Source organism: Cetorhinus maximus, chromosome 2, assembly GCF_964194155.1.
Source record: "Cetorhinus maximus chromosome 2, sCetMax3.hap1.1, whole genome shotgun sequence".
Lineage (NCBI taxonomy): Eukaryota > Metazoa > Chordata > Chondrichthyes > Lamniformes > Cetorhinidae > Cetorhinus > Cetorhinus maximus.
Genome location: NC_135880.1, coordinates 83,245,736 through 83,266,861, shown reverse-complemented (window position 1 = coordinate 83,266,861; position 21,126 = coordinate 83,245,736). Strand labels below are relative to the sequence as shown.

Sequence of the window (21,126 nt, the reverse complement as noted above, 5' to 3'; positions counted from 1 at the left end):
AGGCTCGAAGGCTGAATGGCCTACTCCTGCTCCTGGTTTCTATGTTTCAATTAGGCTCAAGAAGCTGAATGGCGTCTTTCTTTTCCTACGCACTGGAAGCTATGGTGCAGTCACAGTGTCCAAACAGTTAATGAAAGAGAACTAGGAACAGCCCAAAACATACAAGAATTCAGTGTGAAGGAGTCTTGGGAGCTCTGACAACAGTTGACCACTGGCAATGATAATGTGACATATGTTGCCAAGCACTGGAGCATTTAAAACACTTAGAAGCAATTTGACATACCTTTCCCTGCTGCATGGAGCAATCCACACATCCAACTTGGATATTTCCATGTTTGGCCCCAGGAATAATTTGAAGTCTTTCAAAATCGCTGGCTAAAATCACAATATCACACCCTGAAGCATAGGCCTAGTGAGATATTAAAATAAAGAAATGGTTAGTATCAACAAAATTAATTAAGTTTAAAATACACTTAACATAGGTTATTTCTGCAATACAAATAGGAATTCAAATTCTGATATATCTGTATTGCTTTAAGCGCTATAATTGATTAAACTTAAAGACTGTTCACGTGGCACCTACCATTTCACAAATATCTCGATGGGAGTTACACACAAATTACTTTGATGCTCATCGTTCCACAAACAATAATCCTTACGAGTGCTGCTGTGATAGGCTAGTGTGATATGTGCCAGCACAGAGTGCTACAATCACATGGCCAGCAGGTAGGGCCTTCTCTCACTACTTAATATGCTGCTGTCAGAGGCAACAAGCCAAAATACAGTTCCAATAGAAATCCTGGTCCTGGTTTGGTATACTTAACTAAAAAAATATTTTATAATGTTTTACAAAATCTCACATTTTAGCTTCAATTAGTTTGCAAATTTATGTTCTCTTTAAAAAAGGTGCCTAGTTAACCATTAAACAGAAGTCAAGGCAACAATTTACCCTGTAGATTTAAGTACGTATTTTGAAAATGTACTAATTTTGAATATCAGTAATTTGTTAAATAGACAGATGTTTATCTGTTAAAATAGTGTTTTCATAACTTCTGCAGATACCGCTCCAAAATAAAGGAACGTCAAGCCACCAAATGGGGGACTGGAGCAAGGCCTTAAAGAGTGAAGGAGATTAGCTGGGGTGTCACTAATGTCCTCTGAGCCAGAAGGCCCCAATTTACAACAGGGAACAGAAATTAAGTTAACTGCACTGCAGTTATACTCTAACAATTGATGTTGTGGTGTAGTGAAGCTATGAAATTCTTTCAAAATACATAATAAATAATGCCCAAAACAACAGATTACCATAAAACCTTTTGAGTTCGTTCAAAATATTAGCTGGGCTAGGATAGCTTAAAATTTGCCTGCAAGCAAATTACTATTTTGTAATAGTAAATCATAGCTTTGGAGGCAATTTTAACAAAATGCACAGTACAAAAGGGGAACAAAACAGATTTTCATCATGAAAAACCATCTTAGGGTTTAAAGAAAATGTGGAGTTGCGTTTTTTAGAATGCTGAGAATTCACATGTGTAGATTCCTTTCCTTTCCTGAAGTCCCATCATTTTGATGTGGTGCGATGGCTCAATTTAAGGTCATTACACTTCTTCGGGAGGATAAACTATTGTGGGGAATGACAAATAACATGGACTATGAACTCTATTCAGATGTCCAGTTGTGTTTCTTCATTTAATAAAACTGACAAGTGTGGCATTTTCTCGGTCTAATAACCTGCCCTTTACACAGGGTTAGCAATCCAGCTGAACACTTAACTATCAATTCTTTTGCTGATAAAGGACAACTTTTCCTACAAAAAAAGCTTTATGAATTCTTTCCAAACTGAAGGCTGGGACCTGAATATTGAAGGTTATTTGACATTTCGAAAAAACAGCAAGCTAGGAAAAGGTGGTGGGCTAACTCTGCTAATTAAGGATGTCATTAGTACAGACGTGAGAGATGACTTTAGCTCAAAAGAGCGGGGTGTAGAATCAGTTTGTGCAAAGAAATAGGAATGATAAGAGGTCACTTGTGGGAGTAGTTTATAGGCCCTCTAACAGTAGTTACACTGTTTGCTTTTTATTCTCTTCCAAGGGATGTGAGTGTCACAGGCAAGGCCAGCATTTGTTTCTCATCCCTAAATGCCCTTGAACTGAGTGGCTTGCCACACCATTTTCGTGGGCAGTTAAGAGTCAACCATATTGCTGTGGGTCTGGAGTCACATGTAGGCCAGACCAGGTTACGGGCAGCAGCTTTCCTTCCCTAAAGGATATTAGTGAACCAGGTGGGTTTTTACAACAATTGACAATGGTTTCATGGTTACCATGACTGAGGCCAGCTGTAGGACAGAGTATACAGGAAAAAAATAAATGGAGTGCGTAAGAAATGTACCACAATAATCATGGGTGACTCTAATCTACATGTAGATTGGGCGAATCAGATTGGCAAAGGTAACCTGGAAAATGAATTCATAGAGTAATAAAGTATATATAGGACAATTTCTTAGAGCAGTACATTCTAGAGCCAACCAAGCAGCGGGCTTTTCTAGGCCTGGCAATGAGACAGAATTAATCAGTAACTTCTTGGTGAAGTAGCCTCTAGGTGACAACAATCATTATATGTTAGAATTTCATGTTCAATTTGAAGGGGTGAAGCGTGGATCTAAGACTACTGTTTTAAACCTGAATAATATTATAAGGGTGTAAAAGCAGAGCTAGCTAAAGGGAACTGGGAAACTAGGTTGAAAGGCAGGACAATAGGCAAACTTTTAAGGAGATACTTAATAACACTCAGCAAAGATTCATCCCAGTAAGAAAGGCTCTTTGAGAAGGTTGCATTATCTGTGGCTGAAAAAAGTTAAGGACTGTATCAAATTGAAAGAAACACTGTATAAATCTGCAAAGATTAGTGGCGGGTCAGAAGGTTGGTCAGATTTTAAGAACCAGTGAAGAATGATGAAAAAGATAACAAAGAGGGAGAAAGAAGGGCATGAGGGAAAGCTAGCAATATGTTTCTGCAAGAAACAAAAACAGAAAATGCTGAAAAAACTAAGCAGGTCTAGCAGCATCTGTGGAGAGAGAAATAGAGTTAACATTTCGAGTCCGTATGACCCTTTTTCAAGTATTTAAATAGGAAAAGAGTAACTAAAGCTAGTATTGGTCCTCTAGAGTGTGTGGGGAATTGATAATGGAAAACCAGGAAAATAGTGGAGGCGTGGAACAAGGATTTTGTGCCTGTCTTCACAGTAGAAGGCTTAGAAAACTTTCCAAAGATACTTGAAAATCAAAAAGTGAACGGGAGAGAGGAACTTAAGACAATCACCATCACTAGGTAAAAGATTGCTGGGGAAACTATTAGACCTGAAGGTTGACAAAGTCTCCAGGACCAGATGGCCTGCGTCCTCGGGTCTTAAAAGAAGTGGCTGCAGACATAGTAGATGCACTGGTTATAATCTTCCAAAATTTGTTAGATTCTGAAAGGGTCCCAGCGGATTGGAAAATAGCTGATGGTAACAGCTTTATTCAAGAAAGGAGTGAGACAGGAAGCAGGAAACTACAGGCCAGTTAACCTAATATCTGTCACAGGGAAACTGCTAGAATCCATTATTAAGGAGGTTACAGCAGGATACTTAGAAAATCATAATGTCATCAGGTAGAGTCAACCTGGGTTTGTGAAAGGGAAATTATATTTAACTAATTTATTAGAATTTTCTGAGGAAGTAACAAGAAAGGTGGATAAAAGGAAACCTGTAGATGTGATGTACTTGGATTTCCAAAAGGCATTTGATCAGGTGTCACATCACAAATTACTTTACAAGTTAAGAGAAAATGGTGTAGGCGGTAACGTATTAGCATGGTTAAAGGATTGGTTAGCTAACAGGAAGCAGAGAGTAGGGATACATGGGTTGGCAAGCCGTAACTAGTAGAATGCCACAGCGATCAGTGCTGTGTCCTCAACTATTAACAATCTATATCAACGATTTGGATGAAGGGACTGAATATATGGTAGCTAAATTTGCCATTGACACGTAGGTACAAAAGTAAGTTGCAAGAGGAAGTAGAGGGTCTGTAAAGAGATATAAACAGGTTAAATAAGTGGGCAAAAATTTTGCAGATGGAGTATAATGTGGGAAAATGTGAAAAGTTGTCCACTTTGACAGGAAGAACAGAAAAGCAGTATACTATTTAAATAGAGAGATTGCAGAGCTCGGCAGTACAGAGGTCTGGGTACCCTGGAACCTTAATTACAAAAAGTAAGTACGTGATACAGAAAGTGGTTAGAAAGGCATATGGAATGTTGGGGTTCATTGCAAGGGGAATGGAATATAAATGTAAGGAAGTTTTACTGTGGCTGTACAGGGCATTGGTGAGGCCACAGCTGGAGTACTGTGTTCAGTTTGGTCTCCTTATCTGAAAAGGATATAATTACATTCGCAGTACAGAAAAGGTTCACAACTCATTCCTGGGATGAAAGAATTAAAGGCTGAATAGGTTGGACCTGTACCCTTTGGGATTTAGAAGAGTAAGAGGTGATCTTACTGAAAAATATAAGATCCTGAGGGGACTTGACGGTGGATGCCAAAAGGATGTTTCCCTTTGTTGGAGAGACTAGAACTAAGGGACACAGTTTAAGAATAAGGGGGCTCCAAATTTAGACAGAGATGAGAATTTTTTTCTTTCAGAGGTCTTCAGTGTGTGGAAGCATTGGAGGCTGGGTCATTGAATTTATTCAAGGCAAAGTTAGATTTTTGATAGACAAAGGAGTCAAGGGTTATGAGAGGCAGATAAGAAACTGGATCAGCTTGTCTAATGGCGGAGCAGGTTTTAAGGGTCAAATGGCCTACAGGTATTCATCTAGTAAGCCTACTCTGAACTGTTTCCAATGCATTTACATCCATCCTTAAACAAGGAGGCCAAGATTGTACACAGTACTCAAAATGTGGCCTCACCAGTGCCCTATATGACTGAAGCACAACCTTCCTACTTTGTATTCAATTCCCCTCACAATAAATTATAACATTCTATTAGTTTTCCTAATTACTTAATTACTTGCTGTATCTGCATGCTCTGCAGGAACTCACAAAGGCTCCTTAGACAGCACCTTCCAAACCCACAACCATCTCGAAGGACAAGGGCAGATGGATGGGAACACCACCACCTGGAAGCTCCCCTCCAAGTCACTCTCCATCCTGACTTGGAAATATATCATCATTCCTTCATTGTCACTGGATCAAAATCCAAGAACGTCCTTCCTAACACCACTGGGGGTATACCCACACCACATGGACTGCAGCGGTTCAAGAAGGCAGCTCACCACCATCTTCAAGGGCAACTAGGCATGGGGGATAAATGCTGGCCCAGCCAGTGAAGCCCACATCTTATGAATGAATGAGAAAAAGTGTCCAGTGCCTTCAGCCGTTCCTTGATATCATGTGGAATTAATTGAATTGGCTGAAGACTGGCATCTGTGATGCTGGGGGCCTCCAGAGGAGGCCGAGATGGATCAATCACTCGACACTTCTGGTTGAAGATTGTAGCAAATGCTTCGGCCTTATCTTTTGCACTGGTGTGCTGGACTCCCCCATCATTGAGGATGGGGATATTTGTGGAGCCGCCTCCTTCAGTGAGTTGTTTAATTGCACCACCACTCCCGGCTGGATGCAGCAGGACTGCAGAGCTTAGATCTGATCCGTTGCTTGTGGGATTGCTTAGCTTGTCTGTCTATATCTTGTTGCTTATGCTGTTTGGCATGCAAATAGTCCTTTGCTATTGCTTCACCAGGTTGACACCTCATTTTTCGGTATGCCTGGTGCTGCTCCTGGCATGCCCTCCTGTACTCTTCATTGAACCAGGGTTGATCCCCTGGCTTGATGGTAATGGTAGAGTGGGGGATATGCCTGGCCATGAGGTACAGATTGTGTTCGAGTACAGTTCTGCTGCTGCTGATGACCCACAGCGTCTCATGGATGCTCAGCCTCAAATTGCTAGATCTGTTCGAAATATATCCTATTTAGAACGGTGGTAGTGCCACACAATACAATGGAGGGTATCCTCAATGTGAAGGTGGGACTTCGTCTCCACAACGGCTGTGCAGTGGTCACCCCTGCCGATACTGTCATGGACAGATGCACTGCAGCAGGCAGCTGGTGAGGATGAGGTCAAATAGGTTTTACCCTCTTGTTGGTTCCCTCGCCCTGCCGCAAACCCATTCTAGTAGCTATGTCATTTAGGACTCGGCCAGCTCGGTCAGTTGTGGTGCTACCGAGCCACTCTTGGTGATGGATATTGAAGTCCCCCACCTAGAATACGTTCTGCACCCTTGCCACCCTCAGTGCTTCCTCCAAGTGGTGTTCAACATGGAGGAGTGCTGATTCATCAGCCCAGGGCTGGCGCTGTGTGGTAATCAGCAGGATGTTTCCTTGCCCATGTTCGGCCGGATGAAATAAGTCTTCATGGGGTCCGGGGCCAATCTTGAGGACTCGCAGGGCAACTCCCACCTGACTGTATACCACTGTGCCACCACCTCTGCTGAGTCTGTCCTGCCAGTGGGACAAGACACCCCCAGGGATGGTGGTGTCTGGGACATTATCTATAAGATATGATTCTGTGAGGATGACTATGTCAGGCTGTTGCTTGACTAGTCTGTGAGACAGCTCTCCCAATTTTGGCACTAGCCCCCATGTGTTAGTAAGGAGGATTTGCAGGATTGACAGTGCTGAGTTTGTCATTGTCGATACCGGTGCCAAGGTCGATGCCAGGTGGCCTCTCCAATTTCATTCCTTTTTTGACACTTTGTAGTGCCAATGGGAACAGTTTCTCTGCATCTACTCTGTCTAGACCCCTCATAATTTAGCATCTCTACCAAATCTCCTCTGAACTGTCTCTTCTTCAAGGAGCTCCCAGCTTCTCCAATCCATCCTTTTAACTGAAGCCTCTCATCCCTGGAATCATTTTTACAAACCTTTTCTGCACCCTCTCTAAAACCTTACCAAAGTGCAACACCCAGAATTGGAAACAATACTCCAGCTGAAACAGTGTTTTATAAAGATCCATAACTTCTTTGATTTTGAAGTCTATGCCTCTATTTATAGCATAGAAGTTTCCCCTGAATTCCTTATTGACGATCTTATATTTAAAACCCCTAGCAATAGACACCCCGATAAGAGAAAACACCTCTATGTCTATTGTATCAAAACCCTTCATAAATTTATAGATCTCGATTTGCTCACCTCTTAGCCTTATACTTTCTGGAGTAAAGAGCCCTCACCTCAGTCTTTCCTGATAGTTATAACCTCTTAGTTGTGATATCATTCTTCTAACAAGTTTTTGTATCTTCAGTGCCTCTATACCCTTTTTTTAATATCTCAACGAGAATTGTGCATAGTACTCTAGATGTGGTTTAACCAAAGCTCTCTACAAGTCTAACGTCACTTCTGTTTTTCAGTTCAATTCTTCTAGAAATGAACCCAAGCAATTTTTTTGCATTAAGATTTGTTTGCCTGTTAAGCTGTGTTGCTACTTTTTGCGTGAATCTGTACTTCTTTATTCTTTAGCTCCTCTACCCCATTTAGACTCTCATTTTCCAAAGAGTTATGTGACCTCTATTTCTCTTACCAAAATACGCCACCTTACACATATCTGTATGGCCAGTTGATTTATATTCCATCATATCTGTGGGCCTTTCTTTTGGAGCCATTCACTGAACCACTTCAAATAAACCTTAATTTCACCAGGGCATCCACTCCTTTAAAAGATTCAATATATAGCAGAGCATCATAAACAACCAAACCATTTTAGGGGTTAAATAACCTAAGCAGATACCTGTTATCCAGGCAAAGAATGCACAATTTCTTCCTATGTTTATGCTTCAAGCCAGGTCTCTTCTTTAATTTTTATTTCAAAGAATGGTGTGAAGCGGGTCATTTCCAGCATTACTGGTTCTTCCACGACACATGTAAATCACAGGGCATTCAAAAGGAATCACTCAATTTCCAAGTCAAACTTGAAGATGCCCCCTTGATCATAGTTAAAAAATGGTTGAGACTGGCTAAGAACTCTTATTAATCCAAGATAAACCAGGTATATTGAAGATGATTCACTTTTTCAGATGGATCAATATTCATGGTGTTGAAATCAAGTCTCTCTCTCTCACTCATTTCCGCCCCCCACCCCCCAGGATCTCAAGTTATGGAATTCCTCACCTACCTTTTCCAAACATCTACAATGTCTATTTTTAGAACTCAGGAACTATTATTAGACAGCACAGGACATTGGTGATGTGGGGGTTACATGAACATAGGATCTCTAAATCAGCCAAATTTCATCCAGTTAATGGAGAGCTTTTGCTTTTGGCTGGTCATTCATTGCTCACTATATCACTTACCAGTGAAACTGAGTGATAACTGACAATGATAAACTTGCCTGAAACCAAAGGGCTCCACAAACTTGACCAAAGTTCACCCTTAAGAACTATCCAAAACTTACCCTTAAACTGAGGGAGTTTGTTAAAATTACTGATCTGATTTCCTGCAAAAACACTAAAAGAAAATCTGAAACAACACTGCTCCAGTTGGTATTATATAAAAAAACTAATACTGTTATCTATGTGAAAACTACTTAGAAAGGTGACATCATAAGTGAATCAAATTTAAGTCTATACACTAAATGTTTCACATGAAAGCAACATAATGGTTAAAGTAATAACTTCAACAGAAATGGGTCACTCAATGCGGGCCAACTTTCAACTGCTCACTGAAATGGCCTAGCGAGTCGAAGTACAATCATGGCAACCCGGGGATGGATAATAAATGTTAGCCTTGCCAGTAACACCCACACCCTAATAATGACAATGCTACCCAGTAATTCCCACAACCGCAGCTGAAGTCTGTTAATACTGGTGTTGAACTATAAACCTTTCTGATCTGTATTGTTTTGTAGAACAGTGGACAACGTAGTTAAGTGAGCCAATGGACAGCCTCCTGAAAAGATTCAGTGAAAGCAAATTCCTTTAGTGGACACAAATGGGAAAATAAAGTCATTGTTAAGTTAATCCGAGTCGAAATTAGACAAGAAATGAAATGTAATGGCTGAGTGGTTGAATAGCATTCATTAAGCTAGTTACAGGTTTATAAAAATATCTCTGTACAGACTTGTAAATGTATATTTCAAAATACAATCTTGATCAAGCATTCTTTAAAACAATAATTAACTGCTGTTTCTCTAAATTGACAGGATAGAGACCAGTCAATAGGTTGACATCATACATCTAAAGCATTTTAAAAACATGTTAAAGAGAACAGGTTATAACTGGAATTATAAATGTCTGGTATAATTATCTGCAGTCAAAATATAAACCTCTAATGAATGGCTAAGTGTGATATCTAGAAAAAATAAAATTTCTAAATCTATTAATAAAGGAATGCAAGTTTCAATGTACATATTTAAGAATGAATTTCAATATCCCTTAACCTCTCTGCCTCTCTCTCTTCCTTTAATATGATTCTCAAAACCTAACTGGGTCACCTGTTTGCCTGTTCTAATTTCTGTTTTGGCTTGCTGTCAATTTTGTTGCCTGGTTATTCTCCTGTGAAGCACTGTGGGATGTTTTGCTCTGTTAAAGTTGTTATAGATTATTGTGAACAGAGTCAATAATGAATTATTTTGCAGCAAAACTTGCATAAACATGCGATTAAACTTGTTTGTCTGAATCCCAAGAGTACAATAATGCCTTAATAAAATTTTATGGAACTGAGAGAGTCTCATGTTAAGTTTAAACCAGGCCACTGCTGTAGTACAGAACTTGAGAAATGCTGCCATCAAGGAAGGGAAGTTAATTTGACTGCTCAATTGCAAAGGTGAATTTGAGCGCAGGATGGAGCCCATTGAGACGTGTAAGGAAATTATTACACGCAGATGCGGATTTAAACTCCCCTTCTCTGACGTACTAGTTGAGAAATCTGCTGGGGGTTCTCCACCATATTCTACTGCAAGTCTACCTTCACTGGTCAATATATACGTTGGAATTCTTATAGTTCCACACACTATAAGGTTGGTCTTATCAGCAACCTTGTAAATAGGGCCCGGGCCACTTGCTCACCACGCAAGCTTGATGCTGAAATAGGGCGCATCAAAGGCATCCTGCAGGACAATGGCTACCCTGATCTGATCATTTCACACTGCATAACACACAAACTCATGAACGGGCCTAAGGCTGTCACTTTTAGCCCTGAAAAGAGCCCTCAGATTACCCCGGAAGGGCAAGGTATCTCAAAAATTTGAGCTACAGGTGAAGTTAGCTGTTTCACGCTGCTACTATGCAGTAGCAACATGAGTGGTATTCGCCACGAATAGGATGCTGCCATCAAGCCAAAAAGACGTGCTGCCTATCACACAACCTGGCATATGAATTTCAGTGCCAGTGCAATGCTAGCTATGTAGGCCGTACGTCCCAAAGTCAGGTGAATTGTATCAAACAGCATGTCCCAGCCGCTTTTCGCAACGGGCATGGTACAGACCATACCCAACCAGTCCGTGCTTGAAAAACTCAAAACACAGTGTCCAATATTAGATGAGATTCCATGATTGGACAACATTTGCCAAATAATCCTCAGTGCGCTAAGAATTACGCTGACAGCCAATTTAAGATTGTAAGTCGGGCTCGCAGTGTGGCACATTTGAGTGCACTGGAAGCTACATATATTAATACACAGGGCGCTGTTCTTTGCGAACAGAAAGAACATGTGCACACATTGTGCCTGTTTCAGCTAAACAAAATAAATGGCAGCCATTCGCTGACTCATTCCTCCGGGCAATGCCTTGACCAATCAAGGTCAAGCTGCCTAATTTAAATTTCAAACAATGCTTGGCAGTTAACTCTCAGTCACCATCACTGGTGCATTCTCCATGGCAACACCTCCACCAGATCAGCACTCCCTTCTCATACAGTATAAATGGTTGCTTTCCCCTTATAATGGCATTCTTGCGAAGTGTCCTGATGAGTGCAAGATGAAAAGCTTCAACATATCTTTTTTTTCAGCAAAACACAGACTTTACTGATGACAGTAAGATAAATTCTGTTATTAAATCTCTTAAAAATAAGTCAAAAAAGGACAGAAAAAATAAGATATTAGTGGCAATACAGGAGACATCCTATTCTTCACTACTAGAAAACACTATTTACTCTGCAAGTACCAACTGAGCTTTACATTAAATTATTCAAAATGTTTACAACAGTTGGACCTTCCTGGACACCTCTTCTCCCCACAACCAATTGCTCCTCAACCCCATTCAAAAAACTGCTCTATGACAAGGCTCCAATACAGCACTACCAGGCCTTGACCCCCATCCCATGGCTGAAAAGTATAATCACTATCACTTGGCAATCCTACTGTATAAAACCTCCAAATCAGTAATCAACACAAGGGAAGAGGTGAAATAAAAAGACAAAATGGTGAGAATACTCAGGTCAGGCAGCATCTTTCCTTGCCTCTGTACCTATAAAAATGGTACATCTCCAACCTTTTCCAATCTGATGAAAGGTTGTTGATCTAAAACATCAATTCTTTCTCTCTCTCTCCACAAATGCTGCCTGACCTATTGAGCATTGCCAGTATTTTCTGTTTTTATTTGTTTTCCTACATCCACAGTATTTTGTTTTTGTACTAGGGGAGGTCTACTAGCTTTATCAAAAATACTGTTTCTTGCATGATCAACAGGAGCTAGAGATTTTGCATAGCTGGGTAATGTACGTGTCTTGTCACTTGCAAGAAAGAACAGACTTTCATGAAAAGGAAGTGCCACTCTGTTTTGACAAGAGGAGCATACTGCCAAGGACCAGTTCAATCTCACCCCTTTGAGAAGGATCAATGTTTGAAGTAGATCCTATCACAAAAATACTTATGACTCTTCCATGTTGGAGGGAAACAGTGCTCTTAGGTTGCCTTCTGATTGATTTTCAGAGATCCTTCTTCACAAAGAGGATAACTTAATTCTCCCAAGCAAAGCTAGTTTTAATTATCACCCTGACCATTCAGGCAACACTTCATATGGGCCATCATTCCTCATTGGGTATCTTCAAGTTTGCGTTAACACAATCATAATTTCTAGCTGCTGCTAGAGACTACCAGTTACCAGAAGGTTCCAGCTGCAGCAAGTTTCATTTTACAAAATACTGTGCTTCAAATGGAGCATTCCTACTCTCCCTAGATTTAATCCAGTATGACAGTGCACAATTTTTTGATTCCAAAAGGAGTTGAACCTTTTCATTTTTAGACCAGAGCTTCTAACCATAACAAACCTCAAATGTAGGCAAATTTCCAGTAACTATCAAACATTAACCAGTGAATTACACGAACAAATTTACAGTCCAGCCCATTTCAAACAAACCAGACATTATTTACTTTATACCGACTGCAATGCAATCTACAAGATGCACTACAGAAGTTTGCTAAGGTTTCTTCAACAGCACCCCCCAAGCCCACAAACTCTGCTACCTTGAAGCACAAGGGCAGCAAGCACATGGAAACACCACCAACAAGCTCCCCTCCGAATTACACCATGCTGACCTGGAAATGTATCTCTCTTGGGTCAAGGTCCTAGAACTCCCCATCCCTATCCAACACAATGGGAATACTTCACCACACAGGCTGCAATAAATCACCACCTTTACAAGGGTAATTATGGATGGACAATAAATGTTGGCCATACTAGGGATGATTGTATTTGATAAATGAATTTAAAAAATACATACATTACTGTATTTGTAACTACTTTAAACATCTAAAAAATAAAAATTTGCTATTCAAGATTTCAGATATTGTAACCAAAATGCCACAGGCTTAATAGAAATGCCATCTAAAAATGTGTTGCAGTAGCTCTAACATTTCTGTTGTGTATTCTTACAAAGCTAGAAAAATGATGATGCTTTAATATCTTTTCATTTGAAACTGAAGTCCATAGTAACACAATAATGTTTCACTGTCAAATTTGCTGACCCCAGCCATGATGCCCTTCATGGTCCTATAAGATGGTAACATTGTTCTATCAGCTTTACATGAAGGAGCTGGGAACCATTTTTCTACCATATTTTTCACTTTCCATGGTGTAAAACTACCCTGTGTATTATTCTAAAAGCTACCCTACCTACTACTGTGTGGACAGAGAAGTTTAAATATGAATTTACACAAATTCTAACATGAAACGTACAGCCTCATAAGAATTATTCCTCGCAAACACTTTCATATTTAGTTTGTCAACCCTTGAATTGATTCAAATCACATGCAGAGATTCTGTTGAAAAGTGGTGTCCAGTGCCATTGTCTGTGGAGTCAGCACAAGTCTGTCGGCTGGAGGTGGCAGGGGTGCATGTGCGGGCTTTGTGCCTGCACTATGGACCTCCAGCACCGTTTCGGGCAGAGGCAGCCTGTGTATGGAGATTGTTCCAGCAGCAATTGCGTGACAGTGGGGCCACTGTTCCCTGTGCTGAGGGAGGTGGGGTCTGCACTTTGCTTCCAGCATTGGCCCAGCCTCAGAGGAGTCATGGGAAGCCACGATCTGGTGGCCCATGGGTGGGGCATAAAACAGGCCCTTGTGGCCTAGCCGGTGCGAAAACAGGCCCATGACCGAGTTTTGCGAGAGGAGAGCAGTTGTGACACAGTTGAAAGAAGATGAACACAAAGGCTGGATCTGGGTGGGGAGATATGGAAAAATAAGGTTACTGCCACTGTTTCTGTTATTCTTAAAGGAACTGATTGACGAGAACCAGCCATAGAGTGCACAAGGTTATTACTGAGGTTTTGAATAAAGGTGATTCTCGTGACTCTACACCATTAAGTCCTGAGCAAAGCTGAGGTAGTTCTGTGTCATTTTGGTGAAGACCATGCCAGTGGAACTCGGGTTGGTTGGGAGCTATGATCAGGTGAGAATCAGTGGCTAAACCCTTGAAGAAAAAGAACTGGAAGTCTACCTGAGAAAGTTCAGATGGACTTTGTGGCTGAGATTAGTATGATATATGTTGGCTGAACTGCCTAATTAATCTGTGAGATCTACCTTTGTTGCATCTGCAATTTAGCGTGTAATTTATAGCTTATATTGACTGCAATTTGCCTATTAATTCATGTTTAATTTACAATGATTTTGGTTCGATTGTGAAAGTTATAAAAGTGAAATTTCGTCCATTGGTTTTCTCATTGGGGCAATTTGGTAAATTGAGTTCTTGTGTTTTGTTGGTCTCCAAAGGGATCATAACAAAAGCCATACCATTTTTACAAACCTAAGCTCATGTTTATAATCTAGCAGCCACCAGCTATCAATTTGTATGTTGGCAGATATATCCTGATGCCTCAGTCACGCAACATTTGAATTGTACCAAATGTCTTACATTAAACCTCGTTAAAAACTGTACATTTATTCTGCTGCCCTAGCAAAGTATGTCAATAAGCACACGTGTGTGCATGCACAAACATAATTTTGATTTTAAAAGCAGCAATCATGCTTGCCTGGACAATAAGATGCAAACTCTCCAATATTTTGTGCTCTTGAACTACCTAGGCAATATCAAAAATAACCTGATAAAATCTAAATCAGCTGGCTTGAAGTATCTCATTATAAGAACAAAGTAGCATACAAACTGCCAATTTAATTTAGAACAGAACACAATTAAGTATGCAATTTAAATTGAGTAAAAAGCACTTACAATGCACAAATATCTCCTTGAGTGAGCAAACAATCGGCAAAAGGCATTGCATTTTGCCGATATTGTGATGGGGCAGTTTGACTGCATGATTTGTATCAGTGCAAGGTACTTTTCACATCACAGTAAGGTTTAGCAATACAACCAGATCAAGATGGTGTCAAGCTGACAGTTGCTTTGCAGTGCGAATCAAAAATTGGTCTGAATCCACCTGGTAGCATGTTTTCGAGGTCCAGATAATTTTTATGGCTTATTCAAAGTAATCACAGAATCACACAGTGCAGAAGAGGCTCATCGAGTCTACACTGACACGTGAGAAACACCTGACCTACCTACCTTATCCCATTTACCAGCACTTGGCCCAGAGCCTTGAATGTTATGACGTGCCAAGTGCTCATCCAGGTACTTTTTAAAAGGATGTGAGGCAACCTGCCTCCACCACTCTCCCAGGCAGTGCATTCCAGGCCGTCACCACCCTTTGGGTAAAAAAGTTTTTCCTCACATCTTCCCTAAACCTCCTGCCCCTCACCTTGAACTTACGTCCCCTCGTGACTGACTCTTCAACTAAGGGGAACAGCTGCTCCCTATCCACCCTGTCCATGCCCCTCATAATCTTGTACACCTCGATCAGGTCGCCCCTCAGTCTTCTCTGCTCCAACTAAAACAACCCAAGTCTATCCAACCTCTCTTCATAACTTAAATGTTTCATCCCAGGCAACATCCTGGTGAATCTCCTCCGCAACCCCTCCAGTGCAATCACATCCTTCCTATATTGTGGCGACCAGAACTGCACACAGTACTCCAGCTGTGGCCTCATCAAGGTTCTATATAACTCCAACATGACCTCTCTACTTTTGTAATCTATGTCTCGATTGATAAAGGCAAGTGTCACAGATGCCTTTTTCACCACCCCACTAATATGCCCTTCCACCTTCAGAGATCTGTGGACACACATGCCAGAACTTCCTAGTGTTATGCCATTCATTGAATACTTCCTTGCCAGATTACTCCTTCCAAAGTATATCACCTCACACTTTTCAGGGTTAAATTCCATCTGCTACTTATCTGCCCATTTTACCACCCAGTCTATATCTTCCTGTAGCCCAAGACACTCAACCTCAATATTAACCACCCATTCAATCTTTGTATCATCCGCAAACTTACTAATCCTACCCCCCACATAGTCATATATGTTGTTATTATAAATGACAAATAATAGGGGACCCCACACAGATCCCTGTGGTACGCCACTGGACACTGGCTTCCAATCACTAAAGCATCCTTCTGTCATCACCCTCTGTCTCCTACAACTAAGCCAATTTTGAATCCACCTTATCAAATTAACCTGTATCCATGTGCATTTGCCTTTTTTTATAAGTCTCCCATATGGGACCTTGTCAAAGGCTTTGCTGAAATCCATATAAACTACATCAAGTGCAGTACCCTCATCTACACACCTGGTCACCTCCTCAAAAAATTCAATCAAATTTGTTAGGCATGACCTCCCTCTGACAAAGCCATGCTAACTATCCCTGATCAAACCTTGCCTTTCCAAGTGGAGATAGATTCTCTCCTTCAGAATTTTCTCCAATAGTTTCCCTACCACTGACGTGAGACTCACTGGCCTGTAGTTCCCTGGCTTATCTTTACAACCCTTCTTAAATTGCGGAACCACATTAGCTGTTCTCCAGTCCTCTGGCACCTCCCCCATGGCCAGAGAGGAATTAAAAATTTGGGTCAGAGCCCTGCGATCTCCTCCCTTGCCTCCCTCAGCAGTCTGGGACATAAATCATCTGGACTTGGAGATTTGTCCATTCTTAAGCCTGCCAACACCTCCAATACCTTGTCACTCCCTATATCAATTTGCTCAAGAACTTCGCAGTCTCTCTCCCCGAGTTCGATACCTTAATCCTCATTCTCTTGGGTGAAGACGGATGTGAAGTATTCATTCAACACTCTAGCGACGTCCCCTGGCTCCACCCATAGATTGCCCCCTTGGTCCCTAATGGGCCCTACTCTTTCCCTGGTTATCCTCTTCCCATTGATATACTTGTATAATATCTTGGGATTTCCCTACTCTTACCAGCCAGAGCTTTTTCATATCCCCTCTTTGCTCTCCTAATTGCTTTCTTAAGCTCCACCCTGCACTTTCTGTACTCCACTAATGCCTCCGCTGATTTGCTTCCCTTGTACCTACTAAAAGCCTCTCTTTCCCTTCTCATCGTAACCTGAATCGCTCTGGTCATCCATAGTTCTCTTGGTTTGTTGCTCCTTCCTATCACCCTTCATTGCCTCCAAAAGAAACCACTGTAGATGCCTTCCTGAAGATGAACCATGAATTGGCCGAGCATCTAGCAGCTGTTGTGGCACAGCGAATGGTAAATGCCGAGCTGCTCAAACCCCAGAGAGAAACTTGAAACAGCTGCCACAACTGTTTTGCAACTTGTATTTTATTTTGAGATGCTTGCCTTGAATTGAGTATTAATAAGTCCACCGAAGTTTAGAGGTCTTTTTACAAAACTAAATTAAACATTTATTAATAGAAGAAAAGATTTTAAGTGCATATACAGGTCTACAAATTACTACTACAATAACTCTTAAATTCCCTAATTAATCTGACTCCCAGTTACATCTCCATTAAGGCAACAGTAAAAACTAATAAATTTCAACAGACCCAGGCAAAGCGCACAATACCCTGGAAAGTGATATTCACAGTGAGTTTTCTTAGCTTCGGTTCCTGTAGACAGCAACTTGATGCAGAGGCTGGAAGCTTTTCACACTTGTTAGAGCTTAGAATGCCTTCTTCTTAGACACAACCTCATTTCCTTTATACATTTTTCTCCCTTTTTAATGTTAATTCCATTGTTCCAATATGTCTTGGCAACTTTACTTTTCTCGTATCAGAAATCTTTCATAGTACTCATTATCAGTAACCTTTGGGAAAAATAAACCCACTGTTTGGCTTAGCTTCTCGTGGCCAGGTGTAATATCTTTCCATCTCTTTGAAATTCAAACTAACTTAATTTATCTAAAAATGCAAATGTTCCTCACACCTCACATTCTAAAACTGCAGCGATGTTTATGTATTTAGCATTTCAAATCCAGCTTCCCTTTTGATAACTCAAAAGCTCCAGACCAGCTGCCTCCAATTCAATTAAATCCCAACACATACATCCACACAGGGAAACTGATTCAAACCTCACTATTAACCTACCTTTACAATAAATCACAATAATATTATGAAAATTATTATATTTTCATGACACAACCTAATGGTCTCTGTTAAGGTTAAGCTTTGACAGGAAGGCAGAGGACCCTGCTGGAAAATATGTGGACAACAGGCAAGAAAAGAACCAAACCTATTACATTTCCAGTCCTTCCCAGTTCTGATGAAAGGTCACAGACCTGAAACGTAAACTCAGTTTTTCTCTCCATAGACGCTGCCTGACCTGCTCAGTAATTCCAGATTTTCAGCATCCACAGTTTCCAGCTTTTAAAAAAGAACCAAGCTTGGCTGTGACACCTCCCTAACAACCTATCTTCTACAGTTATTATTCAGGTTCATCTATGGAAAACACTGAGCTATTTGTGTACTGCCAGTCCTATAGTCATGCCATAACAGATGTCACCATGTTCAGGAAGAACAAAAAACAAATAAAAATATTTGTCTTTTTTTAAAAATTGAATGAATGAGGGAGTGCCTTGAATAAGCAGTGTATGTCCAAAATGACAAATAATACAAATGTTAACACCAGTTCTACAAGGACAGTAACAATTACTGCACCCATTTACTGTTGTAACAAATAGTACCAACAACAGTGACTGTTGTCAATAATATTTTCCCAAACAGAACATATGTAGCTGTATGCCATTTCTAAACAAGAGGTTAGAACTGGTTTAGTGAGATAAATTGTTTGCAGAGGATCTGAACCTAGTTTAATCAAGAGATGAAAATTTCATAAGCCTGAGGACATGAGAAAAGGCTAAAGACTTTTACATGTAGAATAAGTAGGCTGCAGACACAAAGTCAGATGACCAAAACAAGTGCTCATACTACAATACAATGATCTTCAGTGTTTCTGAAGGTCAACTCATATTAATTCACTGAATACAAAGCTCATTACGCAACAATGAGAAGTAGCCCCAAGTTTTTAAACTGTTTGCTTTTTCCAGATATAGGTAATCAACGTTCTAGTACATGCAGGTTATATCCTCATCTGCAGAAACAGCAGGATGTCAAAATACACAAACCCCACCCCCCCCCTCAGAGTTCTTGGAACAAAGGAAGTTCTATAGGATGATGATAATTAATGGGGTATTGTCTACCTGCTACAAACCCCTATTCAACTCTGCCAAAATAAGCTCCCCCTCCCTGATCATGGAGAGCCTGGTGGTGCTCGATGTCACAGAATGCACCATAATGGACAATGGCACAGAGTTCTCAGAACCAAAGAAAAATCATGTTGCATTGTGCAATGCTCTGTGGCAATATTTAGTTTAGATTGGTTTAAGGGACAGTTCAACTCAAGCTTCACGTTGAAACGTGCTCAATCAGCATAGTACTACCACAGATACTGGACTAATAATCTACAGTATTGGACTAAAACACCACAGAATGCAAGCTCATATCCCAGGATGAGAATATGAATTCATTTTTTAAAACCTAGAAACAAAAGTTGATATCAAGTGATCGTGAAGATTTTGGTTTCTTTCTCTCAAAATTCATCGAATCTGCTAATGTCATTTAGGGAAGGAAACGTTCCATTTTTGCCTGGATGGCTTAACTGCCTTTTGAAGCAGCTCGGCAAGCCACTCAGTTGCATCAAACCACTTGTAAGAAAAATGCTCCAGCCCCTTCTCAGGGCAACTAGGGAGTGCATTAGTGGCAGCTTTGCCAGCAATACTGACATCCTGAGAATGAAATCATGAGGGGTTTGGACAGAGTAGATAGAGAGAAATTGACCTCATTGGTGGAAGGGCCAGGAACAAGAGCACGTTGATTTAAGGTGATTAGCAAAAGAGCCAGAGGCAACACGAGGAAAACTTTTTTTTAACGCAGCAAGTGGTGAGGGTCTGCAATGCACTGTCCGAGTATGGTGGAGGCAGATTCAATCATGGCTTTCAAAATGAATGTGATAATTATCTGAAAGAAAAGATTTGCGGGCTACGAGGAAAAGGCAGAGGAATGGGATAAGCTGAGTTGCTCTCATAGCGAGCCAGCACAGACACAAAGAAATGAATGGCTTCCTCCTGTGTTGTAACCATTCTATGTTTCTATGTAAACTAGTGGCCAAAGTGGAACTAACCAATATTTCCACGAATGGTGGTAATAAACTGCAGTCTGAGAAGCGACTAATGAGGAGGAGAGTGCGAGAGGAGGACCCTGGGACAGGTAGTGAGCAGCATCGAGAGGAGAGTGCGAGACGAGGACCCTGGGACAGGCAGTCAGCAGCACCAAGTGGACCTAGTCTATCTAGAGGGTCAAGCATCTAGTCTATATCGAAGTAGGAGTAAGGGTAAAATAAAAGCAAGGGCCCATATTCTATTTAATTAAGATATGTCTGGGGAGCTCAGTCCCGTGATTTCCATATCCTGCGCTATGTGGGAAATCCTAGATGCTCCTGGTGGTCTGGACGACCATGTGTGCAGGAGGTGCCTTTGACTGGAGCAACTTGAGCTCCGGGTTTTGGAGTTTGAATGGCAGCTGGGGACACTGCAGGTCATTCATGAAGCTGAGGGGTTCGTGGATAACATGTTTCAGGACGTGGTCACCCTGCAGCTTAAGGAAGTGCAAGCAGGGGGAATAGGGGACCGCCAGACAGAAGGGGACCAGGCAGGTAGTGAGGGAAGCCCCGCCAAGTGCCTCTTGCTCACAAACCGTTTTTCGGCCTTGGAAAATGGTGAGTGTGATGGTTCCTCTGTGGAGGTCAACCAGAGCAAATGCCATGGTACTGTGGGTGGTCCAGTTGCTCAGTGGGGAAGGAAGAAGTGAGGAAGGGCAATAGTGGTAGGGGGTTCATTAATGAGGGGGGTAGACAGGTGCTTCTGCGATCGTAGACATGGCTCCAGGATGGTATGTTGCCTCCCGGGTGCCAGGGTCAAGGATGTTACGGAACGGCTGCAGGGCATTCTGAAGGGGGAGGGTGAACAACCAGAGGTCGTGGTCCATGTTGGGACCAATGACACAGGAAAGAGAAATGAGGTCCTGCAAGCAGACTTTAGGGAGTTAGGTAGGAAATTGAAAAGCAGGACTTCAAAGGTAGTAATTTCCGGATTACTCCCGGTGCCTTACAGTCATGAGTACAGGAATAGAAGGATAGGACAGATGAATGCGTGGCTGCAGAGATGGTGCAAGAGGGAGGGCTTTAGATTTCTGGGGCATTGGGAGCGTTTCTGGGGGAGGTGGGACCTGTACAAATTGGACAAGTTACATCTGAATAGG

The 21,126-nt window shown here is 41.3% G+C and overlaps 1 protein-coding gene across 3 annotated transcripts in view; it reads right to left on the bottom strand.

The window, feature by feature from the left end:
- Positions 1–21,126, bottom strand: part of dmxl1 (Dmx like 1) — a 259,834-nt gene that overhangs the window by 221,779 nt on the left and 16,929 nt on the right. For all 3 annotated transcript variants that reach the window (XM_078566607.1, XM_078566622.1, XM_078566614.1), the window contains exon 2: positions 284–409. In XM_078566607.1, coding sequence (XP_078422733.1) covers positions 284–409 — 126 coding nt within the window. The remainder of the gene's footprint in view (positions 1–283; positions 410–21,126) is intronic.